Source organism: Anopheles coluzzii, chromosome 3 (genome assembly GCF_943734685.1).
Source record: "Anopheles coluzzii chromosome 3, AcolN3, whole genome shotgun sequence".
NCBI lineage: Eukaryota > Metazoa > Arthropoda > Insecta > Diptera > Culicidae > Anopheles > Anopheles coluzzii.
In genome coordinates this window covers 17,020,727-17,043,671 of record NC_064671.1, presented here as the reverse complement: position 1 = coordinate 17,043,671, position 22,945 = coordinate 17,020,727, and the positions used below count along the sequence as shown (strand labels likewise).

At 43.8% G+C, this 22,945-nt stretch overlaps 2 protein-coding genes across 13 annotated transcripts; both read left to right on the top strand.

Moving 5' to 3' along the window:
* The first annotated feature begins 234 nt into the window (after window positions 1-234).
* LOC120956651 (uncharacterized) lies at window positions 235-11,401 on the top strand. 12 transcript variants are annotated; one of them, XR_005751868.2, is made up of 10 exons: window positions 236-517; window positions 4,807-5,076; window positions 5,276-5,287; window positions 6,823-6,901; window positions 6,990-7,104; window positions 7,186-7,417; window positions 7,605-7,969; window positions 9,482-9,809; window positions 9,874-10,196; window positions 10,279-11,401. XR_005751868.2 is itself a non-coding variant. In XM_040378312.2 (9 exons), the coding sequence occupies exons 2-9, from the start codon at window positions 4,966-4,968 to the stop codon at window positions 10,096-10,098; spliced, it is 1,281 nt and encodes a 426-aa protein (XP_040234246.1). In that variant the 5' UTR covers window positions 235-517; window positions 4,807-4,965; the 3' UTR covers window positions 10,099-11,401. The 12 variants fall into 12 exon arrangements, 11 of the variants coding, with proteins under 11 accessions (XP_040234246.1, XP_049465015.1, XP_040234244.1 ...); XM_040378312.2 differs by having other exon boundaries at window positions 235-517; window positions 7,186-7,384; window positions 7,758-7,969; window positions 9,874-11,401; XM_049609058.1 differs by having other exon boundaries at window positions 235-517; window positions 7,186-7,384; window positions 9,874-11,401.
* A 4,352-nt stretch (window positions 11,402-15,753) lies between these two features.
* On the top strand, window positions 15,754-20,992 carry LOC120959141 (uncharacterized). The gene is made up of 2 exons (XM_040382320.2): window positions 15,754-17,011; window positions 18,093-20,992. The coding sequence occupies exons 1-2, from the start codon at window positions 17,000-17,002 to the stop codon at window positions 20,136-20,138; spliced, it is 2,058 nt and encodes a 685-aa protein (XP_040238254.1). The 5' UTR covers window positions 15,754-16,999; the 3' UTR covers window positions 20,139-20,992.
* The last annotated feature ends 1,953 nt before the right edge of the window (window positions 20,993-22,945 follow it).

The following is a 22,945-nucleotide window of genomic DNA, read 5'->3' as shown; positions in this document are numbered from 1 at the left end:
TTTGTTGACCGTGTAGAATTAATTGATTGAATGATTTCATTTCGGAGTTCTGGTAGTCGCTTCACACGCGCTACTACCAAACTCCCGTCCAAGCACTCTCTTGGTTCAATCCGCGACACCTACATACATCTTGCAGTACCACGGAAGAACCACGTTCTAAGAGCATACACGCCAGAGAGCGAGAGAGCACACGGTGACATCGGATCGAAGCTGGCGGCCACCTTCGACGGCCCGAGATCGGAACGGACCGGCTCAGAAACTCGACACCACTCCGACACGATACACACACATTCTGTTCCGAACTAAAAGAAAAAATAAACCAAACCCCAAATCCGCTACCTCACGACCGTGTACGTGTATGCGTGCGTGTGAGTGTGTGTGTTTACGCGAACGCGCGCCCATCCCTGTCCGATCAGCTTGCTGAGATTGCTGTGCAGTGAAGTGAAGAAAAAAACGAATGTGAGAAGGAAAACCCCCGTGATCCTGTAGGAAAAAGGGTGCATGTGAGTAATGCTAGGTAAGCGTGAAAGTACTTCCCGCTAGTGAGTGATGTGTACAGTTAAATTGGATTATTACGTGATAATTCATTGAATTTGTGTAAAATATTCGAAGAATTTTCCCAGTAAGATCTAACCCGATCTTATAAGAGAAAGTGTGTGACTTGTGACGACAACGCCATGAGCTACCAGGCGCACGCATACCGTCACTCCCCGCAATGTTTGCTAATGGCTCTAGAATGCGCACGGGATAGAAGTGAATAATTCCATACCGCCATCATTTACCGTCTCCGCAATCAAGGCCAATCATGAGTGTTCGTCGTACAGTGAGTGACACGATCATCGTGTGTGAAATGAATCAAACGCGTGCTGCTGTTGCTGCTACTACTGCCACCACACATATAAATGTGATAAAGCGCATTGGTGTTGTGCTGAATTCTTTCCGGGCGAAACCATCACCGACCTTATCATTCGTATCTAACCAAATAATTAAACACACAAAGGAAGACACCCTGGTGCACCGTACTGTTCGAAGATGAGATAAAGATTGCAGCGCGAATTCGCGAGGGCGCCTCGTGGTGTGTGTGTGTGGGTCCACTTTATTTAAACGAACCATTTTCTTCCACCTCCTGGTGACGCACCTAGTATCTCAGCAGAAACGAAAACATCTAAGCCAAAACATACATACCAGCCAGCAGAGTACTACGGGCGGCACGGTTAGTCGCTAATAATAAACCCTACACACCGTTGACGCCCGGCACGAACGGTTCGCGGGCGCGCGTGTGTATGCATAGCAGCGCGATCCGCGCACGTACTTGCTCCATCCGCATACTGTCAGGGAGCTGCGTGTACCATAGGGGCAAACGTGTCGGTTTAACCGTCGAAACCGTCTCATTGCGCTGTGGTTTGTTTAGAAGTTTGCCTTTCGTTTCTTTCTTAAATCTGATCTCTGTTTTTCGGGCTGCGTAAATCGATAAAGTCGGTACACGCTGGTACACTGGTTCATCAAAACAGCGGCAGCGTACACGCGCGCGGCTTAAACAACCCCAACTCCACCCGGGTCAACCCCTGTTGCATTCGTCTCACCCACATGCACACTCACTCACTCTCACACACACACACACACACACACACACACACTTATTTGTGCGGAGAGACTGGCAGCCCCGATCAGCTGCTGGCAAAATGCGGTGATGTCATCCGGTTTGAGCTGGTGTTCGTTGCGGACGCCTCTGGTGCACACGACCAGATCTCTGCGAGATCTTGCGCCGTTCTTGAAGGCGTTCGGAGCAAACGGACGCGCGCGCGAGAGCATGTGGATGCGTTGAAAAGTGGATTTAATTAAGATCAACGCTTCTCATCACCCCTGCACAGTGCTTGTCAGTGGTTTTTGTGGTCTCAGTTCGGTACTACGAGAGTTTGAAGATTCGAAACGGAACAACAGTGATCTAAAGCGTGTTTTTTTACTCTTTATTGAAGCAGTTGCATCGTTGCACGATCCAGCCATATCTGTGTGTCGTTTCCATTGCACTCTCTGTGTGCGTGGGATGTAAGCTAGTGAGTTTCCGTTCCGAAAGGTTGTAAAGCTGGGTACGAGTAAACAAACCCGCCTCGGAAGTGATCCACCGCTCCGGGGAAACGTGGTTGTGGAAATGCATCTCGATACCACCCGGTGCATCAAAGGGAAGATGAAGATGAAGGTTTTGTTATGACAGCTCCAGATGCAACTCCAGACGATGGATTAGCCTGGTTTAAGGAGATTGAAAGCGATTAAATTGCCACGTGCGAGAGATACATAACGATTAGCGTGGAGGTTAATTGAGTTTTGAACGAATGAGAATCTTGATGTGCAATGAACAGTGGAGTAATTTCCTTTCGATTTATTTCCTATAGTGATGAGATTATTTTGGAAATGGAATCAGTTACTAGTTCAGTGCATATGACACCTTTTGGCTAATATTCTAGGCTCCAGTGGATTGTTCTTCATGCTTTTAAATTGATTATGGTTTTGTTCATAGCAATCTTAGCCTTTTCGTCGCTGTTTATAATAAAAGTTATTCAGGCAATCAACAAAATTGCTCAATAAATAGAAATGAGCCTTAGGCTGGACACTTATTCTCTTGCCTAGACTATGGTCCTAAAGTGCAGAATGATTTTTTTATGATCGTGTTTGGTTGATCGTACATTTTAGGTAACTCATCAGTCGCTCAACTGATCTTAACATGTGCTGGAGTGCAAAGTTTAACATACGATCCTCAAGAGCAACGTTATGACGTTATTGTGATGACACACAACAATTCTTCAGTGGATCTACGCTAGTTATTTCTGGTAGTTCGATCTGTTCAACCGGTCCAGCTGTTGACAGCAGAGATCTGAATTTACGGTTCAGGGACATATGGAAGCAGTTAATAAGGAATATTCTTCTCAATGTCCACACAGAACCCATCCTTAGTTCACAGGTGTACCTTAAAATACCATTGAAAGTGTTTCATCGTTCCTTACACAAATTACCTTTTTGCAAATTGTACTAAAGGTTTCCACAAACGCTTAATTCGTATATGCTTAACAGTCGAAATGCAGTTAGTCACAGCTTGTTAGATTGAATTGGTTGATAATAATAGAATTATGTAGCAGGATTTTATTGATTTAAGGTCTAAACATTGACTATATCCCTTTTAAATTGTTTAAACTTCTAACTTTTAGTTTCTCTCACCTTCTAGCATCTAGTTTTTCTCCGTCGAAATCATCCAGGGATTATCAATGCCGTTCGAAATCATTCAGGGATTATCAATGAGTAGGGTCTTCTTTAGTGTCCTTTTTTTTGTTTAAAATAGTTTCTGAAAAGTGGACTAATCGGAAAACCTTTTCTTTGTCCAGTTGTTGACATAAGTTCCTCGTCTTTTTTGTATTGTTGGCAGTGAGATAGATGCTTATATTGCACATACATTTTAAATTGAGGTATTAACAATTTGTTTTGTTCCAATTAGAAAAAAACATAATACACTTTGTTTAAAATGATAAAATGATTTAAAATCCATTTCGGTGCTAACTTATTGAACTGATATAGTAAAGAAGTAACTGCAGAAGTAGCCTTAAACCTCTTCAATCAGAGATATTTAAGCATTCACGACTAATCGTCAAAGCGCACGCTAGCCTATGCAACACCATCCCACGCCAGTATGCAAATAAATCAAACAATGATATCGCGTCTATCGCAACCCACCAGATGAGGGTTTGCGACGTTTTTTTCTGCGACTCGATTGCCTTGAATTTATTCAACATAACTTTCCTAACACCTACGAGCAGGTGAAAATGTTTACCAAACAGCTACCGATCACCCAGCCCAAGCTGTACGCCAAATTACGTACGAATCGACCTTCAACACCCGCTTCCCGTTTGCAGCGCGTCACCCGCAATGTACATGATGCACTTGCATTTAATAACGCAACGGGTGCGAATTCAAACATCAACATCTGCCCACTCCCAAATGACAGACGGTGGGTTTTTTTTCGGAGGGTCACAAACATTCAAGTTCACAAGTTTGAGGGAGAGAGGGAAATAAAGAGATAGAGACGAGAGCAATCATAGACTTGCTACCTTAAATTCGCACCTCACCCACATCTCACACACAGAGACACGTACGAAACTCGTTCTCTTGCGCATGAACGCACACCGGCGTAAACGTTAGACGCATCTCGCGATGTACTACGCCTATGGCTATTCCGTTGCGCCTCGTCACAGCTACAGGAAGAAATCAGAAGAAATGTAAACGTACGTCGGAGGCCCAGGCGCGATGTGCGAGAAGTGGTAGAGAATATTTTTGAATAATATTTATTTCTGTTTCCGGACGGCGAGCAACGTCGATGACGTAACGTGGTCCGATCGCGTGCAATAGAGCGTAGCGCAGGGTGTGGGTGCGCGCGCGCTCAACCACACTGTTACCTAGACACAGTCGCCACGACCGGAAAGCACAGAAACTGTTTGATTTCGTCCGTATGTAAATCGTCTCCGTCACTTTGGTGTGCTTCACCCATAAGAGCATAGCATGACCGTGCGGCTTGTACTAAGCATGAATAATAAACAGGCAGATGGGTGAGGAATTTGCTTACGAATTGTCTACCCTGCACACCATTCAACCGCTGAAGATGTTTAGATAAAGATCGTTTGCTTAGTTAAGCGGTGTAAACAGGAATTTTTTTTTTATGCATTTTTTATTATTCTACGAAATGATATGAATTTCTGATTAATTTTAGTCTTAAATAATTGTTATTAAAACCAAGAATGTAATTATAATACGACTTTATTATAGCAAGTGCAACGATATAATGTGCCTTCCATCTGTTTAAATGCGCCACATTGGAATCAGTGAAGCAAAACAGTGCTGAAGAACACTAAAAGAAACGTACCAAGCGAAGCACCGATTTCTTCGAGCAACGCTACCTCTGCCGTCAATCCGCACCGTACAGAAATGGCCGAACAGAACGAAAATGCAGCGACGAAAAAGAGCGTCAAAATTCAGGACTACATTTCGCCGGGCATTTCGCGAGAACGAAGCTTCATACGCACATCGAACCAGCAGGTAATAGGAAAGGGGGTACATGATAGTTTTAACCCCTCTTGTTGCTAATTAGCAAAACCTGTTGCTAAACCTCCGCCCTATGCGTATTTCAAACTATCTGTTCAACGTGTTAACTTTTCTTCTACCTTCCTTTCCATAATCGGTAAACGTTCTGCAATGTTTGGCAAAAAACAAATCAAACGCAAAATTGGCTGCCTAGCAATTTTTTGAGGTAATCGTAAATTATTAATACAGTTTGATTTAGTTTTCGTACGGCTTGATTTATGTTTCGTACTATCCTTGGTGTGCTTTTGTTAACTCATTTTCGATTGTGTTTAATGTAGATCACTTCGTTACATTTCAGATGCTTACATTCATTTTTCATCAAGTAATCTTTCGACGTGCATGTAATTTTTTTTATTTATTTTATTTTACGTTCTATTTATGTTAAATATTAACAGTAGTTTTAAATATTTGAGTTAAGAAACTGAAATCACGAAGAACTATGGGAAATGCTTCGTGATGCCTCTTGTTTAAGTTTATTTTTTTCCAAAAAGTGTTTAATATGCGTTAATGCATTGCTTAGCCTTATCAATTCTAGAATATCGTTTTATTATTTTATTAAAAACATAAGTCAATCTATATAATATTTCGCTGTATTTATCATCAGATAGTTTGTGTCCACTTTAAATTCTCTTTGGTAACTTTAACCCCCGAGATACGACTGTATTTGGGACCGAACAAATGTCCCATAGCTAGGCGTAAGTCGAAAAAGTCGAATGTCAAATATCTGTCAATATAATGTTTATAACCAAAGTTGAAGAATCGAAATCTAGAATATCGTGTTTTTTTTTTGAAAACAATGTTCGATAATGTATTAATTTTACTCCAAAAGTCTATTACATGATATAAATATTCAAGATTGGGACGTTGGGGAATCTTTATAAATGTGTATGTAACGGTTATCAGTAAGAAACAAAAACAAAATTACATGAATTTCTTCTAAATGACAGTTTTCAACTGACAAAATCGTCGTAATTTAACGGGATCGTCTGTATAACAATTGTAACAATTTGAATAGCCATTAATCACTAAAACATTGGTAATACTTCAATATTTAATCATGATTGACTTGATCAACGTAGAATAGATCATACAGATTCAGACCCCTTATTAAACTTTCTGAATGAAAATATTGGCTTTGAAGCATATATTGATGTTGTAAAGGAACTATTTAAAACAACGTGGTAACAATCGGTTATTATCGACAAGTATTGGTAATTTAGAGGTAACATGAAGTAGCAATCCTGAGAAAGAAAATACAATCTCTAATCATCTTCCGAGTTTTTGCCTTTCTGTAAAGAAAAAATATTCATTGGAACACAAATACATTGTAGCATGAGTTTAACAAACCTGTCGAAGAAGTAAAACGCAAACAGCAATTTAGCATTTACGCATTTACTCCCAAGGTTTGCCCGAATTTTGAAACGCTTAGCTTGCAGCTCAAATCTCGTCCTGCACCAATGCTTAACACTGCTACTCATACGTACATTTCCATGGCACGCTTATTAGTAACAAATGAATAAGGTCATATATCTCATGCTAATTACAACGATCTTAAATCATCCTCTAATTCTGTAAATCTCTGAATTAACTTAAAACAACAACTTTAAAACTTACTTACTGTCAGCAACGTTTGTTTGGATTGCCAGTGAAATAGCCCAGTATAAAGTAAACTCAAAAATGTACTCCATACACATTTCGCAGATGAATAATAGCAACAAGCGGCGCAGTTTGGCATTCACCCAAAGTCAGGCCCATCAGCACGCCCAACAGCAACTGCGCGGTAAGTTTCAGTATGCATACGAAAAGTCAGGGTTTCAGCAAACATCTTACCCTCTTTTGCTTTTCTTTCGTGCCCTTTCCCTGCCCAGAGGGCCGCCTGGATGGATTGGGGGCCATGAACAACAAGCTGAACGTGCACGCGCAGGAATTTCAAATGAATAATTTACCCCTAAACGATCATCGGTTTCCACTGCAAAGCTCAAGGTAAGGGTGGTGCCAGTTATCGTCGAAAATGTTTTCCACCTTTGCTCACCCTGTTCATTCACTCGCGCCCTTTCAATGCAGATCTCTCAACATCTACAGCAGCTCCCTGCAGCACTCGAAGTCCAGCGTCACGATGCCGTTGGGCAGCATGCCCGGCCGGCATCACGCACTGCAGCTGGGCAGCATCGGTAGTCCCGTCCCGAGGGGATCACTTATGATGCCCGCCCATGCGCCGCTCCATCACGTCGGGGTGCAGCTGCAACCGTCCCACATGCCGCTGGTAAATTCACCCTCTAGCAGCAACATACTGCACGTAAGTCCGCCGGGTGGAAGGTACGACGGGACGCATCCTTCCGGCCCCCGGGGAGCCAACGCTCGCATTAGCTATCATTATTACCTGTGCCATCGCTTACTGTAAACGTATCCGTGTCTGGTGTCCTCTGCCTCGTTTCATGCACCGTCGCACCGTACCGTTACCCATCCCATCCCATCTGCGACAGTCCAGCGGACCACGCGTCAAGTTCGCGCCGGAACCGATGCTTCACGCACACGCACACAGCAGCAACACGCCTCATGCTGCCAACAGCAACAACGGTGCCGTTGGTGGCGGTGCCAACAATAACAACACGCAACTGAATCTGGCCCCTTTGCAGCGCTCGAAATCACTCTCGTCGGCAGACACGCTAACGCGCGGGTTGGCCAGTCTTGGGCTGGGCATCGGGTCGGAAGCGAACGATATCGGTATGTTCTCGCCGGAAGTGCAGACCGCCATTACCAAGGCCATCGAGGATCCGAACCAGCTGAATGCACGCTGCCTGATGGATCTGGCAGCACAGTTGCTGCATCGTGCCGTTGAAGGGCGCCGGTAAGTCTAGCGATGGGTTACGGACAAACGACGTGAATACAATTACAACGTAGGAAGGCATAAGGGTTGAAGCGGATTAGTATGTTAGTGAGAGTACTACGCGATGATATGAGTATGCTTACTTTAATCTTTACTATTTCTATTCTTATTTTTTAGGATGGACCTTTCAAGCTTTGATGTGTTATGAATGGTTCTTTAATTAATTGGCATAATGATTGTAACATATCAGTATTATAACATTGTTGTTATAAAATCAGTATACTCCTGTATGAAGCTTCAGGAAGATTTTTTAAATAACTTACTTACTAACTCATCCGGCGCTACCACCGCTTTGCGGTCTTGGCCTACCTCCGAGTGTCCTAAATCGCTCACGGTCTCACCCCTTCGTCTACCAATCTATTCTCCTGGCCTTAATGGCGGACGCCTCCACGCCATCTTGCCACCTCAATTTGGGCCTACCACGTCTCTCCTGTCCTTGTGGACGGCATAAAAAGATATATAACAACAGCAACAATCCAAGACCAAGATCTAGAAACTTCTAACAAGATCTAGAATACCAAGATCTAGAAACTTCTAGCAAACCTTTATAAAACGTGAATACATAAAAATTAAGAATCTTGAATCGAAAATGAAGTTTTAGTTTCTACATATTTCAATAATGCTCTTTGACATAGTATTAACCTAACGATTTGGGAGTCTTTGTTACATTTTAAAGAATATTTTTTATCTTACTCACAAAATATACAGAAATTAACAAATTAGGAAGATTTAGCTCGGGATCTGCAAGGTCTCAATGTAGAGAATAAATCATTCTTAGGACAAATCAAACATGAAAAACGTTTTTCTATATATTCTAAAATATTTGTTTCTTGATATTTGAAGGATAATGTATAAATTTTGCAATCTAAATAATCAATAAGTTTCCAATGGTTCACAAGTTTTCTAAATCTTTTGAATATTACGAATGCAGTATCTTTGCTGTTCTTTAACACTCCATGCTCCATGAATCATGAAGAAATATGTAGGGTCTATACGCAGTTTCAAGCCAACTAACTCAATCTTATTTAGAGGTGCGTAGTTTCATACTTTTCGCAATAAAATGTATCCTGAATCATGAATACTTCCAGAGTTTCAGTTGTTTTCGTTCTGAAATACTTGATTTTATTGATTCTTTAAGGATCATTCATCGTCTAATCTGATTTTCGGATTTATTGCTTAATCTGGAGAATTTCTTTTGTATGTTCTTATTCTTCTGATTTGGTATGACAATCTTTGACGATTTGAATCTACTCTAGTCAATAATAGTCATATCCCTGTGTTTGGTTTTCTTATAGTAGAAATATCGGTCAGTTGATGCTTGACCTATACGGAACCTAAACCTACACCGAACATGTTGTTAGGTTGTACGATTTGAGCTCCTTTCCCAGAGAATGACCACCAACCAATATGCAATGGAACCATTCTAAATCCCTACAGGACCCTTGGTCATAATATCCCCTTTTATCCTTTCAGCTACTCCCTACCGATATCGCGTCTCTGCATTTCGATCATCGCGAAAGAGAAAAAGGAAACATTTCTGGAGGCACTGCTCAACACCTGCCGCCAGTGGTACCAGGAGCGGGACAAGGTACTGGGCGCGATGCAAAACTCAAAGAACCCATCCCGGCCCCGGTTCACCTCGTTCATGGCGTTCCTCACCGAGATGTTCTGCCAGCTGAAGCGGCGTCAGCTGCAGCTCCGCACCGAGTGTGACGGTGTACCACCGCCACTGGTACTGCTTACCGTGCTCGGCAAGTGCTGTGAGGATTGCGTTCAGCCTCCGGTTCGATCACTCTCAGAGGTAATGCTCGAGATCAAGAAGAAACTTCAGTGTATTTAATTTAAACCTTGCACTTTATCCCTAGATCGAATGTTTGTTCTTCGTGCTGACCTGCATTGGGCGCGATCTGGAGACTCATCTGCCCCAGCAGCTCGAGTCGCTGCTGGCCGGGGTACGCGATGCGTTCCTGAACTCGGCCGCTTCAGCACCGGCCATCCGGCGCACACTGTTGCAACTGATCGAGCTGCAGGCCTCCCATTGGCAGCTACCCGGAAACACGGTTCTGTATTACTATCCCTCTTCCAAGTAGCAACCACCAACCAACACCATACCATACCACGGCCAAAACAGAAGCCACCACGGTTCGGAGAGGATCGACCGACAACTGACGACCCAATGGCCCAACGGGTAAACGGGCTGATATATACACTTCTTCTTTTTTTGTGTTCATTTTGATTCTTTTTTTTTTAATTTATTGATGGACTGCAAGTCTGGTAGCGCCACCTCACGGGGTGTAGGGCACGGCCGCTCGCCGTCGCCGAACGAACAATACGAATCGAACGGAACCAAGCATCGATGGTACATTTCATTTGGAAACGGACGCTAAACAGGCACCACCGTGTGCCGTGTGCATGCGATCACTTTATTCGAAAACGTTCGAGCGAAAGATGGACAGAGAAGAAAAACAAAACCTAACGAAGCGATCAGACTACATTCCATCAAAGCTGGTGAAAAAGTCACTGTAAAAGGAGTTCAAGTCATGCTGATTTAACTAGATACACGCAAAAAAAATGAAGAAAAAAATGAAATTTTTAACGCTAGCGACAAAAAAAAACGCTAAACGACGATCAGGGACGATCCCTTTTATTAGTTTAATACTATTGCAAGCTTGTTTTGCTAAATTTCACAAAGTTTTTTTTGCTGTTTCTCTCATTTAATCATCATCACCTTACTCTGTAACCTTTGAGATTCTTTCTTTCTATTACTTTCTGCACACGAAATGATTCTGTAATCAGCAACATTACGAAACGATTGGTTATAAAATGCCATTTTTATTTAGTGGCCTTTCATACATGAAGGAGCTGTGGTTTAGTGTGAAAGGAATTTTGATTTTGCAATCGCTGCATATATCCATCATCCGTGCCATTTGCCGCTTCTGTTCTGTGGTCACACACACAAAAAAAAACACTCACATCTAACTCATTGCCATAGTTGGAAGCGTTTATGCAAACCACACTTAAGGAAAGGCTCGAAAAGCAATGCGAGTCATTAACGCAAAACAAAAGCAATGGCACAAGCATAGATCCTAGTCACTAACGGTGGCAGTGAGGTGTATAGGTAGGTTGCGCATCTTTTACGCATAACTCCTGCACTGCTATTCGTACAAGCTACCATCATCACCAGTAGCTCACAACCAGCGCAGTGGAAAGTGATTATTTATTCAAGCAAAATGTTTCAATGAGAAGTCTGGTTTTTTTTTCATTTAATTTTTTCGATACGATTCAGTTATTCTTACCGCACTTAATCGTTAGCAAGATTGTATGTTTGTTTTATATACGTGAAAAGTTGTCAGTCAACCGATAGTTTATTACCAGTTGTATCAACCAAAATAATTGAGAAATATATCCATCTGCAACCAAAAAAAAACACTAAGTAATCGTGTGTTTCGTTGTTAAGCGTGCAGTAAAAAAACCATTAAATACTTATCACAATTAATATCTAACATCCATTTACTTAATGTACTGTGATATACACGATATACATTAAAAATAAACTTGTAAATCGCTTTATCACATAACAATGCAACTCAAAGCAAGTGTAAACTGTAGTACTGAGTTTGAGCGTTGCAATTAACGTTGCAATTTTGTGTTTACTTTATACTGCAATTGAAAGGCAATTGAAATACCTGAGAAAATATTAACTTAAGCTGTCGAAAAAAAGCTCCACAAAATCGTACATTAATTAGTGCCACAGATCCGGATTAGCTTACACACACACACATCATTAAAGCCACTTCTTCAAACACAAACGCTTTACTCTACGCGGTTAATGAGCTAAAACGTGTAGGAAATAGGAACAATGTACACCGATTTTTCTCTCTCTCTCTCTCTCATTCCACATTTTAATGGCACCGAGGAAATTGATGGTTAAATTGAGGCACCCAACGGGCCCCCCGGTAGCAGGGGAAATAAAATAAACACACTAACAATTATGTGCAGACATATTTATTTGCCCACCCTCCCCCTTGGGAGGCAGAACACGTGCAGTGCATTTCCCCGACAAGGTTGCGCACTCGCACCAAATCCCATTGCGCAACACAGCAGCACCGACATGGGCCGCAACATGCGCAACATAAACGGGGGCAGGCAAGAAAGGGGAAAATCTCACCTATGCAAAAACCAACAAACAGCCAGTGTGCATGCATGCACGCACCGCGCAATGCGCACTGTCGATCGTAGCAAAAATCCATTCCAATTGTCTGGCCTGTCTCCAAAACGCACGCGTAAGATCGCCCGCTGTGGGTGGAGGAACCACCGGGCTGGCGTGAATCTGCACCACACGGTGCACCATAATGGAAATGGGAAGTGTAGCACAGCACGCCGCTAGGTAAACATGGTGATTACTAACCGAATACCGGCACCTCCGCCCGCCCAGCCGTGCAAGTGAGCTTTTTCCTTCTTCACGCACATGTAACGGTGTAGCGGGCGGTTAGGTAAATGCATTTCATTGTGCATCTGCAGATAGTGGTTTCGTTTTCGTTACCATTTCTTTGTTGGTCGAATGTTTTCTCCCACTCTTGTTCTCTCTCTATCTCTGTCTCACTTGTTACATACATAGGATGGATCATCTTGATTGTAATCGATCGTCGAGTCGAAGCTTTCGACGGTTCTGCTGGATGGAAAGAAGCGGTGCAGGATCGGGGATCAAAAAGAGCGACCGAATCTGATAAGCTACACGCAATTTTCTTCGTGTATGGGTAGAAAGAGCATAAACCAGCGCTGAATAATATGCAAGTGTGAGCAAAAGGCGTCGAACAGGTGCTGATTAAAGCCGCCTCCCTTCTGATAACGCCACGATCGCTGTTACTTAATCGGGTTTCGTCCATAGCTTTCTGCTGTCTGCGGTACTTCACAATGCTTTCGGAAATTGTAATTGATGGTGTTTACTACTGGGAATGGAAAATCCAGGAAGCAGACGACTGATCGTGTGAGATAAAATGAAACCCACAGTGTGAACATTGCGCGCGTCCCTTATCTGAGGCTTTTCTTAAGGCATGATTGATGTTGTCGTTGCTACGGCAAGTTATCGTATCAAACCAAACAGTCTTTAAAATATGTCTAATTGGTATTTAAGACATCTAATGGAAGCTATAAATCTCTCTATTAAATAAGACTACCAGTCCGGCCATTGCGTTTGCTTCCAAGTGATCGTTCTGACAAGTAATATTTCAGAAAATAAATTAAATAAATAGCAATCGGGAAGTAATAAATGCATCAATATGTTTCATTCTCGCACTGCAACATTTAAAGTCCCAGACTTGGAACAGTATTTGAAGCCACTATATATCAACCAACCACTTTTAATATGTTTGTTATGAAAACCTAAATATAAATTAAATTAAAAAAATCTTATTTACTCTTGCAAAACTCAAATATAATGTGGAGAAGGAAGTACTCTAATGCTCTCCAATAAATTTATCTTAGACAGAAATGTTTTAAGATCTTCCAATTCCCGACTAGCTTGTAGTCTTTACGCTTTAACAACGGAAAGCCTTTTAATCACGTCTTCTATCTTATTGATCTCTATTTCTCCTTTGGGTTCCTGAGTCCTTTGGGTTCCTCTCTTTACGTCTTACTTGCGGTTTATTCTTCCCCCTTGGCAAGGCTGGCTCTGTTAGCTATTTTTGTTAGCTTCATATAACTCTGTACGTTTGTTTGAGTAGGTTGTCTTGTACGATGGCTAGAGCGCTGCCTAATTCTATCTAGGTACAGTCACAAACTGCAACGACTCAATAAAATGCTCGTCATGGGCTCAAGCCTAGAATGACCCGTCCGCCCGAAGCAAGAACTGACTATACGGTTGCTTCTTACTGAATAAGTCTCGATAGCCTGTATAGTAGAAATCATTTAAATACTCTTCCAATGCTACATACTTTAGAGCTGGTTTGTCCTGAAGGCTAAATATATGCCCGCAGTGATGGGCATTTCAAAGCGCACCAACGGCTCCGGAGCCGGCTCCGACATTTGCCTGGGTCACCAACGGCTCTGCACCAACGGCCCCGCACCTACGGCACCCATGTTGGAGCGGAGTCAACTTCGGAGCCGTTGGAGTGGAGTCGGCTCCGAAGCCGTTTCACCCATCACTACACGAAATAATTCTGCAAATTGTGTTAAGGAACATGCTGAATAGACCTTATAAGCCCCCATGCTTTGTAAGGTGTAACTCAGGACCAATTCCTACAAGGAACTTCGTTGTCAGCTGGCTTAAAGATCTTCACAGTAGTGTTTCGGGTCCTCCAGGCAAATGTCATGATGAGTAGCTATGATGACAATAATTGTTCTTAAAACATAGCTGGTGAAGATACTATCACTCTGGTTGACCGACTGTTCGACTAATGTGGTATGAGATCAATTAGAGCCAGCGATATTACTGACTCCTACATTATGTCTTCTTCTCTAATTTAAAGTCCAAATTAACTATGTCTGTTTCATAGAAGAAGAAAAAACATTACGCCATCTTTCTTTATGGTTACTATTGCAACTTCACTGACCACAAGGTTTTTTTGGACACCTGGCATGATTTGATATACGAACCTACGACCATGGAGTGTTGAAAATGTAAAGCTATTTTCAATCTACACGTTTACAAGGATATTTAATTGATTATGCCTTTTGAACACGCTACGACTGCGAACAAATTTCCCATTACCATTCGTCCAAATTTTTCTCCCGCCCGTTTTCGTTCACCTTCCTCAGCACGGCGAAAGTTGAGCGAACTTTCAAGCCGCTACACCGCGGGGGGGGGGGGTCTGCATCTAGTTATGCACCGCCCGCGGACGCATCCTAAACGATGCGCGCCACCAGTAAAGCGGTGTGCGCGATGCAATTTAACTATGACAGCTCGTCCGGCCGTCCGCACGCTGATCGTGGCCGCTGTCACGAAACCGTGCCCGCACGAAGGAAAGTTCACGCGTGCGGGCAAACGAACGGCTGAAATGTACGTCGGGTGGATGGGAGTACAAACGAACGAAGAAAACGAAAAAAAACACACACACACAGTGCAAACCGCGTTCACCGTGGTTTTGCAGACATGCAGCCTGGCGTTCGGGTGATTTGTAAGGCTTGAGGCCGACACAGCGTTTGCATCGGTTAAATACGGATAATTTCGATGTTTCGCCGGTGGAGAGCAGTCAACGAGGATAAATGATGTTATTGTTTCTGTTGTTTATTTCAGGAAATCGATTTAAATGTTAACAAACACGAAAGAAACTCCATTTAACTAACATTCTCTTAAACATAACAAATGCTAAAATTATAAAACAAGTATAAACCATTTGTCAAACCAAAGGGGATCATAAAAAGGCAATGAGTTTATAATATGCAATAACATTGTTCATTATTTCAACACAATAAGTGTATGTTCTTGTCTTGATATTAGGGATAGTGACGTGAAACTCATTTATTTATTCATTTGTATCTCTTTCTCAATATCAGTTTAATATATTGATCAATTTAATCTACAACTTCTTTCTTAATTATTTACGGTTTTATTTATTGTATTATTTAATTTAATATTGTTTTCTTTTATTACTCTTTTCTTTATCTTTTTTTTAATATTCTTCACATATTAATTATAATTTTGTATATCTACATGTTTACTAGATTTACTTATGTTTTAAGCAATGTGTCTTCTTCTACTTAGAAATTTGAAATAAATGAAATTGTTAAAATTTTCCCGAAATAATAGTAATTTAGCTTTACATGCCCCTCACTTTTACCACTAACACTCTAACCCTTTATGTAGAATTTGACAAATACAGTAACTAGGTCACGATGCTCCAGTTGTCTATCACTCCCATAAACTACGCCAATCCGAACCCCGTTCGATTTTGCTGGAAGCTTCTTCGGACTCTGTGCACAATCACGTTCAAAAGTTCCCGGGGCTAGGCTTTAAGCCACCCATCCACCCCCTCGGTCGGCATTCGTACCTTCGTGAGCAGCGGTCATAATCCATATTTTTCCTACCCATATTTCCTCCACCAAACAACCACGCCACGCTATTTGCTGGAAATGTTTTTGTGCTTTTGCATTGCGCGTGCATTTCCTCCTTGCAGGCTGCAGCGCAACAAACACACGAACATCATCAGCGTTGCATCTTTTGCATGCGCGGAAAACCCATCGCCCGCAATCGCCGCTGCCACTTCCCGTTCGCCCTCCCCCAGCAACTGGTGCTGAAAACTGAAAACAAAAGAAAGTAGCTGCGTGTGTGGGAGACCCGCGCCCGTTCCGCAAAGCGTCGTCGCCCGCGGTACACCTGTACCAGTGCGCCCCCTACCCGTGCACTCCGCATGTAACGACGGTGGAAGAAATAGGAAAAGAAAAGCGAAAGTACTAACCTTACCAGCGTGCCGAGAGTGGGACAGCAGGGGAGAGGGGAGGAACAAGCACGAATGGTTCGCTTTTAATTGGCGCTAAAAATGGGAGCCCTTTTACTTGAGCGTGATGGCAACAACAATTTCCCTTACACCCTCCGGTAGCAGAGTTTGCAGTGCTGCGTTCCTCTCTTCCTCGCCGTTCGGCGCACGGGCGGGGCCCTTGGCATGGAAAACGAGTGCGGAAAACATTGCACGACGATCCGGACACGGCTCGCAACATAGACACAAACACAAGCGCATGCACACACACACACACACACACACACCTAATGCAAACGAACCTGACCGTCTCGCGGTTGTTCGTTCGTCTAATTTTTCCACTTGCAGATTTTCCACTTCATCCCCACTCTTGCGCCGTTTTTGTTTTTTTTTTGTTTTTTTGGAGGGCTGGAAAACTCGCTTATCTTTCGGAGTGGGGCTACCATGCCGTGGAGGGCAGAAAACCCACCGCCACTGATACGGTTGGGTTGGTTAATTAATATATAAATAGGCTGGCACCGACGGAACATTCAACCAGTAAACTTTGTACTCTCCGTCCATCCATAAGTGTATCGAAATGAAGTTTACGGTAAGGATTCAACAGCGCACGCTGGTGTGTTTAGTTTAAGCGTGGTGGTGTGCCTTGGGAACGGTGATTTTTGTGAGCCATTACTTCAAGGAATATCATCGAAAATGTGAACTGTTTGTGTGACCTATTGCATTGTGATAAGCAAACACTGTGAATAACTTCTTCAGTGGCCCTGAACTACTACAAACTACGAGATTACTATGAACTGTCACGAGAGCATTGTGTATATTGTGTGAAATCTCATAAGTTTGTGCAACGACCGCGACATTTGGATTAAGTGATAAAATACTGTTTCTAGAAATTCGTTAAAACTGTGCCTATAACGTGAAAATGCAGATGCATCTCATGAACCTGACGATAGAAAAGAACGAAGAAGATTGATGTTGAACATATGAAATGAAGATATTATCAAAATTGAAGATCATAAGATGTGAATAATAACAAAAACTGAAGATCACATCAAGGGATTGGAGACAATAGAGATCTCGATAAAGATTGAGGATCAGGTGAAGATCAGGCAATTCTAACGAAGAAAACCTCCAATTGGAATCAATGGACTCCTAAAGTAGTGTGTTTATGTACTTCTGCTAAAAACTAGCACTGCTTAATTCTTTGCGAAGCTCAACTTCAGGAGTTTCTAAAGTGACTTTCAATAACAACTTATCGTATCATGTTATATCTACAAGCCGGAGCTTTACATCTATCTAAATTATTTAATCCTTATTATCGACTCTGGTTGTCCTATGTCATTCTAATAATAGAACCAACAGCTCCAATATCTGACAATTCCTCTTAATTGTCAAAATGGATCTGATCAAGCCAGGCTATTTGTAATTTCAATCGAGATTTCTTAGTATGAGAGCCTTAGTTTGAGAACAGTCTGATAAATAAGGGCAATAACTTCTTTAACACAATTCTCCACAGTTATTCCACGAAAATATTCCGAACTTGGACTTTGGAGCCTTCTTCCTGATATAATGCTATGCAAAAATAGTCCATAAGATCAAGTGCATAACATTCTTAACAATCGATTTCATACACTCTCTTTCTCACTTCTGCTCTCTCGCTCAACACCGTACAGATACTGGTGGCATCGGTGGCTGTCGTCATCACGGCAACACTGGCGCTGGAGTTCGAAAGCAGGAAGCTGCACCCGGACGCTGGCGTGCACGATGACGGAGGGCTGTCGATGCTGGAGCAAACGCCGGCCGAAGATCGCCAGTGGCAGGCGGTGAAGAAGCACGAGAAGCGCCAGACGGGCAAAAAGATCCACATCTTTCTCGGCAAGCCGAAGGGCAAAAAGTCCAAGAAGCATGCCGCCGGTGCCGACGGTGAGCCGGAAACGCAGACACGCAAAACGCCCGAGCTGACGACCCGCTCGGACAAGGGCGTGATCGACACGACGTCGGACGCGCCGGATGCGGCGGTGGGCGAAAGCCAACACTACGACATCGGCGAGCATAACATCGTGAAGGAGAAGATCAAGATCAAGCACCATCACCATCACCATCATCACAATCACGTCAAGACGGTGGTCAAGAAGGAACCCTACCCGGTGGAAAAGGTCGTCCAGGTACCGGTCGAGAAGATTGTGCACGTGCCGAAGCCCTACCCGGTGGAGAAGATCGTCGAGAAGGTGGTGCACGTGCCGGTGGAGAAGATCGTGCACGTCCCGAAACCGTACCCGGTGGAGAAGATCGTCGAGAAGGTGGTGCACGTGCCGAAGCCCTATCCGGTGGAGAAGATCGTCGAGAAGCCGATTCACGTGCCGAAACCGTACCCGGTGGAGGTGAAGGTACCGTACCCGGTCGAGAAGATCGTGCACGTGGACAAACCCTATCCGGTGGAGAAGATCGTCGAGAAGGTGGTGCACGTACCGAAGCCCTATCCGGTGTACAAGCAGGTGCAGGTCCCCGTCCCTGTTGAGGTGAAGGTCCCGTACGAAGTTCCGAAGCCCGTACCCTACCCAGTGGAGAAGAAGGTCCCGTATCCGGTCGAGGTGAAGGTCCCGGTTGAGGTCGAGAAGAAGGTCCCGGTGCCGGTAAAGGTGGAGGTGGAAAAGAAGGTCCCCTATCCGGTCAAAGTGTACGTGCCGCAGCCCTACCCGGTGGAGAAGAAGGTCCCCTACCCGGTGCCGGTGAAGTCGGGCTCCTTCCCATTCCCCTTCGACAAGGACATTTCGAGCAGCTACGCGAACAGCTACGCGAACAGCTACTCGAACAGCTACTCCAACACGAAGCTGCATCCGTTCGAGTCGCAGCACCACGAAGAGTACGCCGGCTCGGATGATAGCTACCGGCGCACCACCAAGACCGGCTACAAGAAGGGCAAGGGCAAGAAGTCGAAAAAGACGGAGCAGCAAACGCAGCAGCAGCAGCAGCAGCAGGAGCATGCCTCGAGTGCACCGGTGACGGAGGATAACAGCGAGACGGGCCAGACGGGCATGGGCGCATCGTACTCGGCACTGAGCACCGGCACGGATCATGGCGCACACTACACGCAGACCACGATCTATCACGGAGGTTCCGGCCATCAGGCACAGCAGGAACAGCAGCAGCATCAGCAGCAGCAGCAGCAACAGCAGCACCAGCAGCAGCAACACCAAGCTCTTCTTCAGCAGCACCATGACCAACTCCAGCAGTATCACCAGCAACAGCAGCAACAGCAACAACTACAGCAGCAGCAGCAGCAGCAGCAGCAACAACAGTACGGTAGTCAAGATGCCACTACCTTCTTTAACCAGCAGCTCATCCATTACGGCCAACAGGCAAAGTACGGTCCATCTACCTTCCCGAGCCAGTCGTCGCAGGGTGCCGACTACGGTACGGCTCCACAATCGACCGGTCAGGACGGTAGCAGCCAGCAGCAGTACGGTCAGTACGGTGGATCGGACCATTACGGTTCCGGCTCGAACCATCAGGAGGTGATGGTTTCTCCTCCGTCCGGATCTGCCGCTTCCGGATACGGCCAACAGCAACAACAGCAGGCAACTTACGCCCTGACGGCTCCATCCAACCCGGGCGGTAGCTTCCAGCTCGAGTCTCAGCCACAGCCGTTCCAGCTGCTACAGTTTGCACCGTTCCAGTACCAGACGCCGACCGGTTTCTCGCTGCCAACGGCTCGATAAAGTGTGGGATCATGATCATCGTTCCCATCATCGTGAGACTGACACCCTTCAAAAGCAAAGCCAAAGACACCCTTCTGTAGCCTGCGCGCACATCCATGGCTAGAATCGGAGTTCGCCCGGACCGATGCCGTTTGGAGGATTCGTTAACTTATGTAGCCCACCGTGCGCGGGGCTAGGGCGCAGTGAATGGTTTGTTTTGTTGTTGTTGTTTTTTTATAATGATTCTTGTGTACTTTTTGTGTTTAGTATTATGAAAACGTTTTGTTTCTGTTTTTGTTTATTTGCCAATTTTAATGCCCGGTCAACAACCGGTGGCTGGGAGGTGATCGTACGGGCGAAAGGGCGTACTTGAGACGACCCACGGATGGGCTGTTTTTGTGAAACAGTCTGCATCCGTGATTCGATCGTAGAGAGTCGCTTTCGCCCCCATTTCGATCCTCCTGTACACCGTTGCAGACATACACACACACACATACACATACGCCTGGCGATCGCATGATAAAAAGATCGCAGAAAATCGAAATTTAAAAATGAAGGTGCATCGCTTCGATGCGACCTTTGTTTGCTAGAGGCTAAGATGGCTGCTAAGTAGTAGGATCAAAATGTTAACAGACTCCTTTTCCGATGGCTGGCAGATAACAGACGCGCCGCGTGCTTGTAATGAGTACTGTTCTCGTCCGCAAGCACGAGCTGGTCGGTCTCGCTCAGGAATGGCGGAAAGGGAATTTTAACGTTTGGACTTTTACCGTATTATTGTACATATTATTCTTCCTTCTGTTGAAGACACCACTGTGGCTGACGCTGAGCCGTAGAATTGATGCTATTGTTGCATAATAAAAGTTGAAAAAATCATACATTTTAAGGTGTTTGCACTTAACGGTCAAAAAGGAAAGATATGTTGTGTGCCAAAGGTTGGAAGTTGTAATGTTAATATTGGTATTAGGTTCATTTAGAAAATTTGTAAAACACATACGGTTTCAGAAAAGAAGTTCTGAAGACAGTGTTCATTTCTTTGCTGATCTGATGCTTGGAAAGGGTCTGTTGTAACATTGAAGCGACTTCATTTCAGAACCAAGAGCCATGGTAAGCAATCACTATGCAAATTCGAGTTAAAATTCTTACGCTTTTTCCCTCAGAACAATAACTGTATCGGTCCCAGGACCGACAAACACCAACGTTTCCTTCCAGATCCGGAACAAGTACGAGTTTAGAAATGAATAAAGCCGAAAACTTCTTCAGACCCAGGATCAGTTTAATATCAATTCCAGGACTGGTATGAATTCAGCATAAGTTCCAAGACCGGTATTGATTCGGTATCAGTTTGAACACCAGTATAAGCTCAGTATCAGTTCAAGGACCGGTAAGGGCTTGTGTTCGTTTCAAGAACCGATATTAGTACGTGACTGGTTGCAGGACCAGTATGAGTCCAATATCAGTTTTAGAACCGGTATGGGCACAATATCAATTCCAGTACCGGTATGGTTTCGATGATCGGTTTGAGTCAACTATCGGATCCAGAACCAGTGATCGATTCTAGGACTGAAATCGGTTCGTGATCAATTCCGATATAGGTTCAATATCATTCTCAGCATCGCTACGGGTTCAGTATCAGCACCAGGACCTGCAGTAGTTGTTCCAGAACTGGCATGAGCTCATATTCGAATCCAGGACCGATATTGTGCGATCTCCTCGGAGTAACGGGCTTCCTTAAAGGCCGGGCTACATTGATCGTACTCGCAAGTGTAATTTCGATTTTCACTGGCGCATCTGGCGGCGGCTGGTGGAAGCTTTTTTTGGTCGTCGAGGGAATGGTCGTGTCGGATCTCAAATTTAAGTTGTTTTTCTATCGTTTTTTGCCATGAAAATGGATGCAATGCTTATAGGACATGTGCGTCTACCTTTTACAAAACTTTTCTGGTCCAAATTAGGTTAATAACATGGAAAAATTACATATTTTCTAAAGCGGCTCCAAATTGTTTGGAAAAATGCTTCGGTCAGCCGCCGCCAGGTGCGCTAGTGAAAATTAAAATTACACCAGAGAGTACGATCAATGTAGCCCGGCCTTAATATTTCATTGTGTACCCCTGTAACCGGGCCAAATCAATTAATATCACAAATTAGGTGACAAATATTCTATCAGAACCAGGACAGGACCAACGTGAAGTGCCAGTACTAGAATAGATTCAAAACTAGATTCAGACTAAACAAGTTGGAGGTCAGTAGCAAAAAGATAGTTTATCGGCCAGGTTGAGTTTTACAACCAGAAAATACAAGGGGATAAGATCAAGCCTCAATTCTGGATCACATGAAAAGTCGGATACTGGGTATATAACTGGAACAGCTTGGAGGTCAGATTTAGTCCGTTACAGACTCTGGACCACGTTTTGGACAAGGTTGAGCGATATCTTGGGTAAAGTTTATAAAGTTAACGTAACGCCCAATGCTGGGTAGATCACTTGCTCTGCTAGGCTTGCCTCGGTTCCCATTCCGGATTCTCAGCATAAACATTGACTATGCAGCTCCGTGTTACTAATTAGTCAAGGCAAAAAGAAATTAATAAAAATATACTTTTTTGATAATTGTGAGTTTGCACCTTAAAAAAACTTGTAATTCCAAACACGAGGGGCGCTGTAAAAGAAAGCGCCATCTAGTGGATGGTAGGCAAATTATTTTACGAAACATTCAAAACATGTAACCGACGAAGTTGTTTTTAAATTTTGATCGTACTTTAATGATTTAATGCTTTGTTAATTTCTTTCCACCAAGAATCTAAAGAAAGTCGCTCGCTTTAATGAATGAAATAAAAT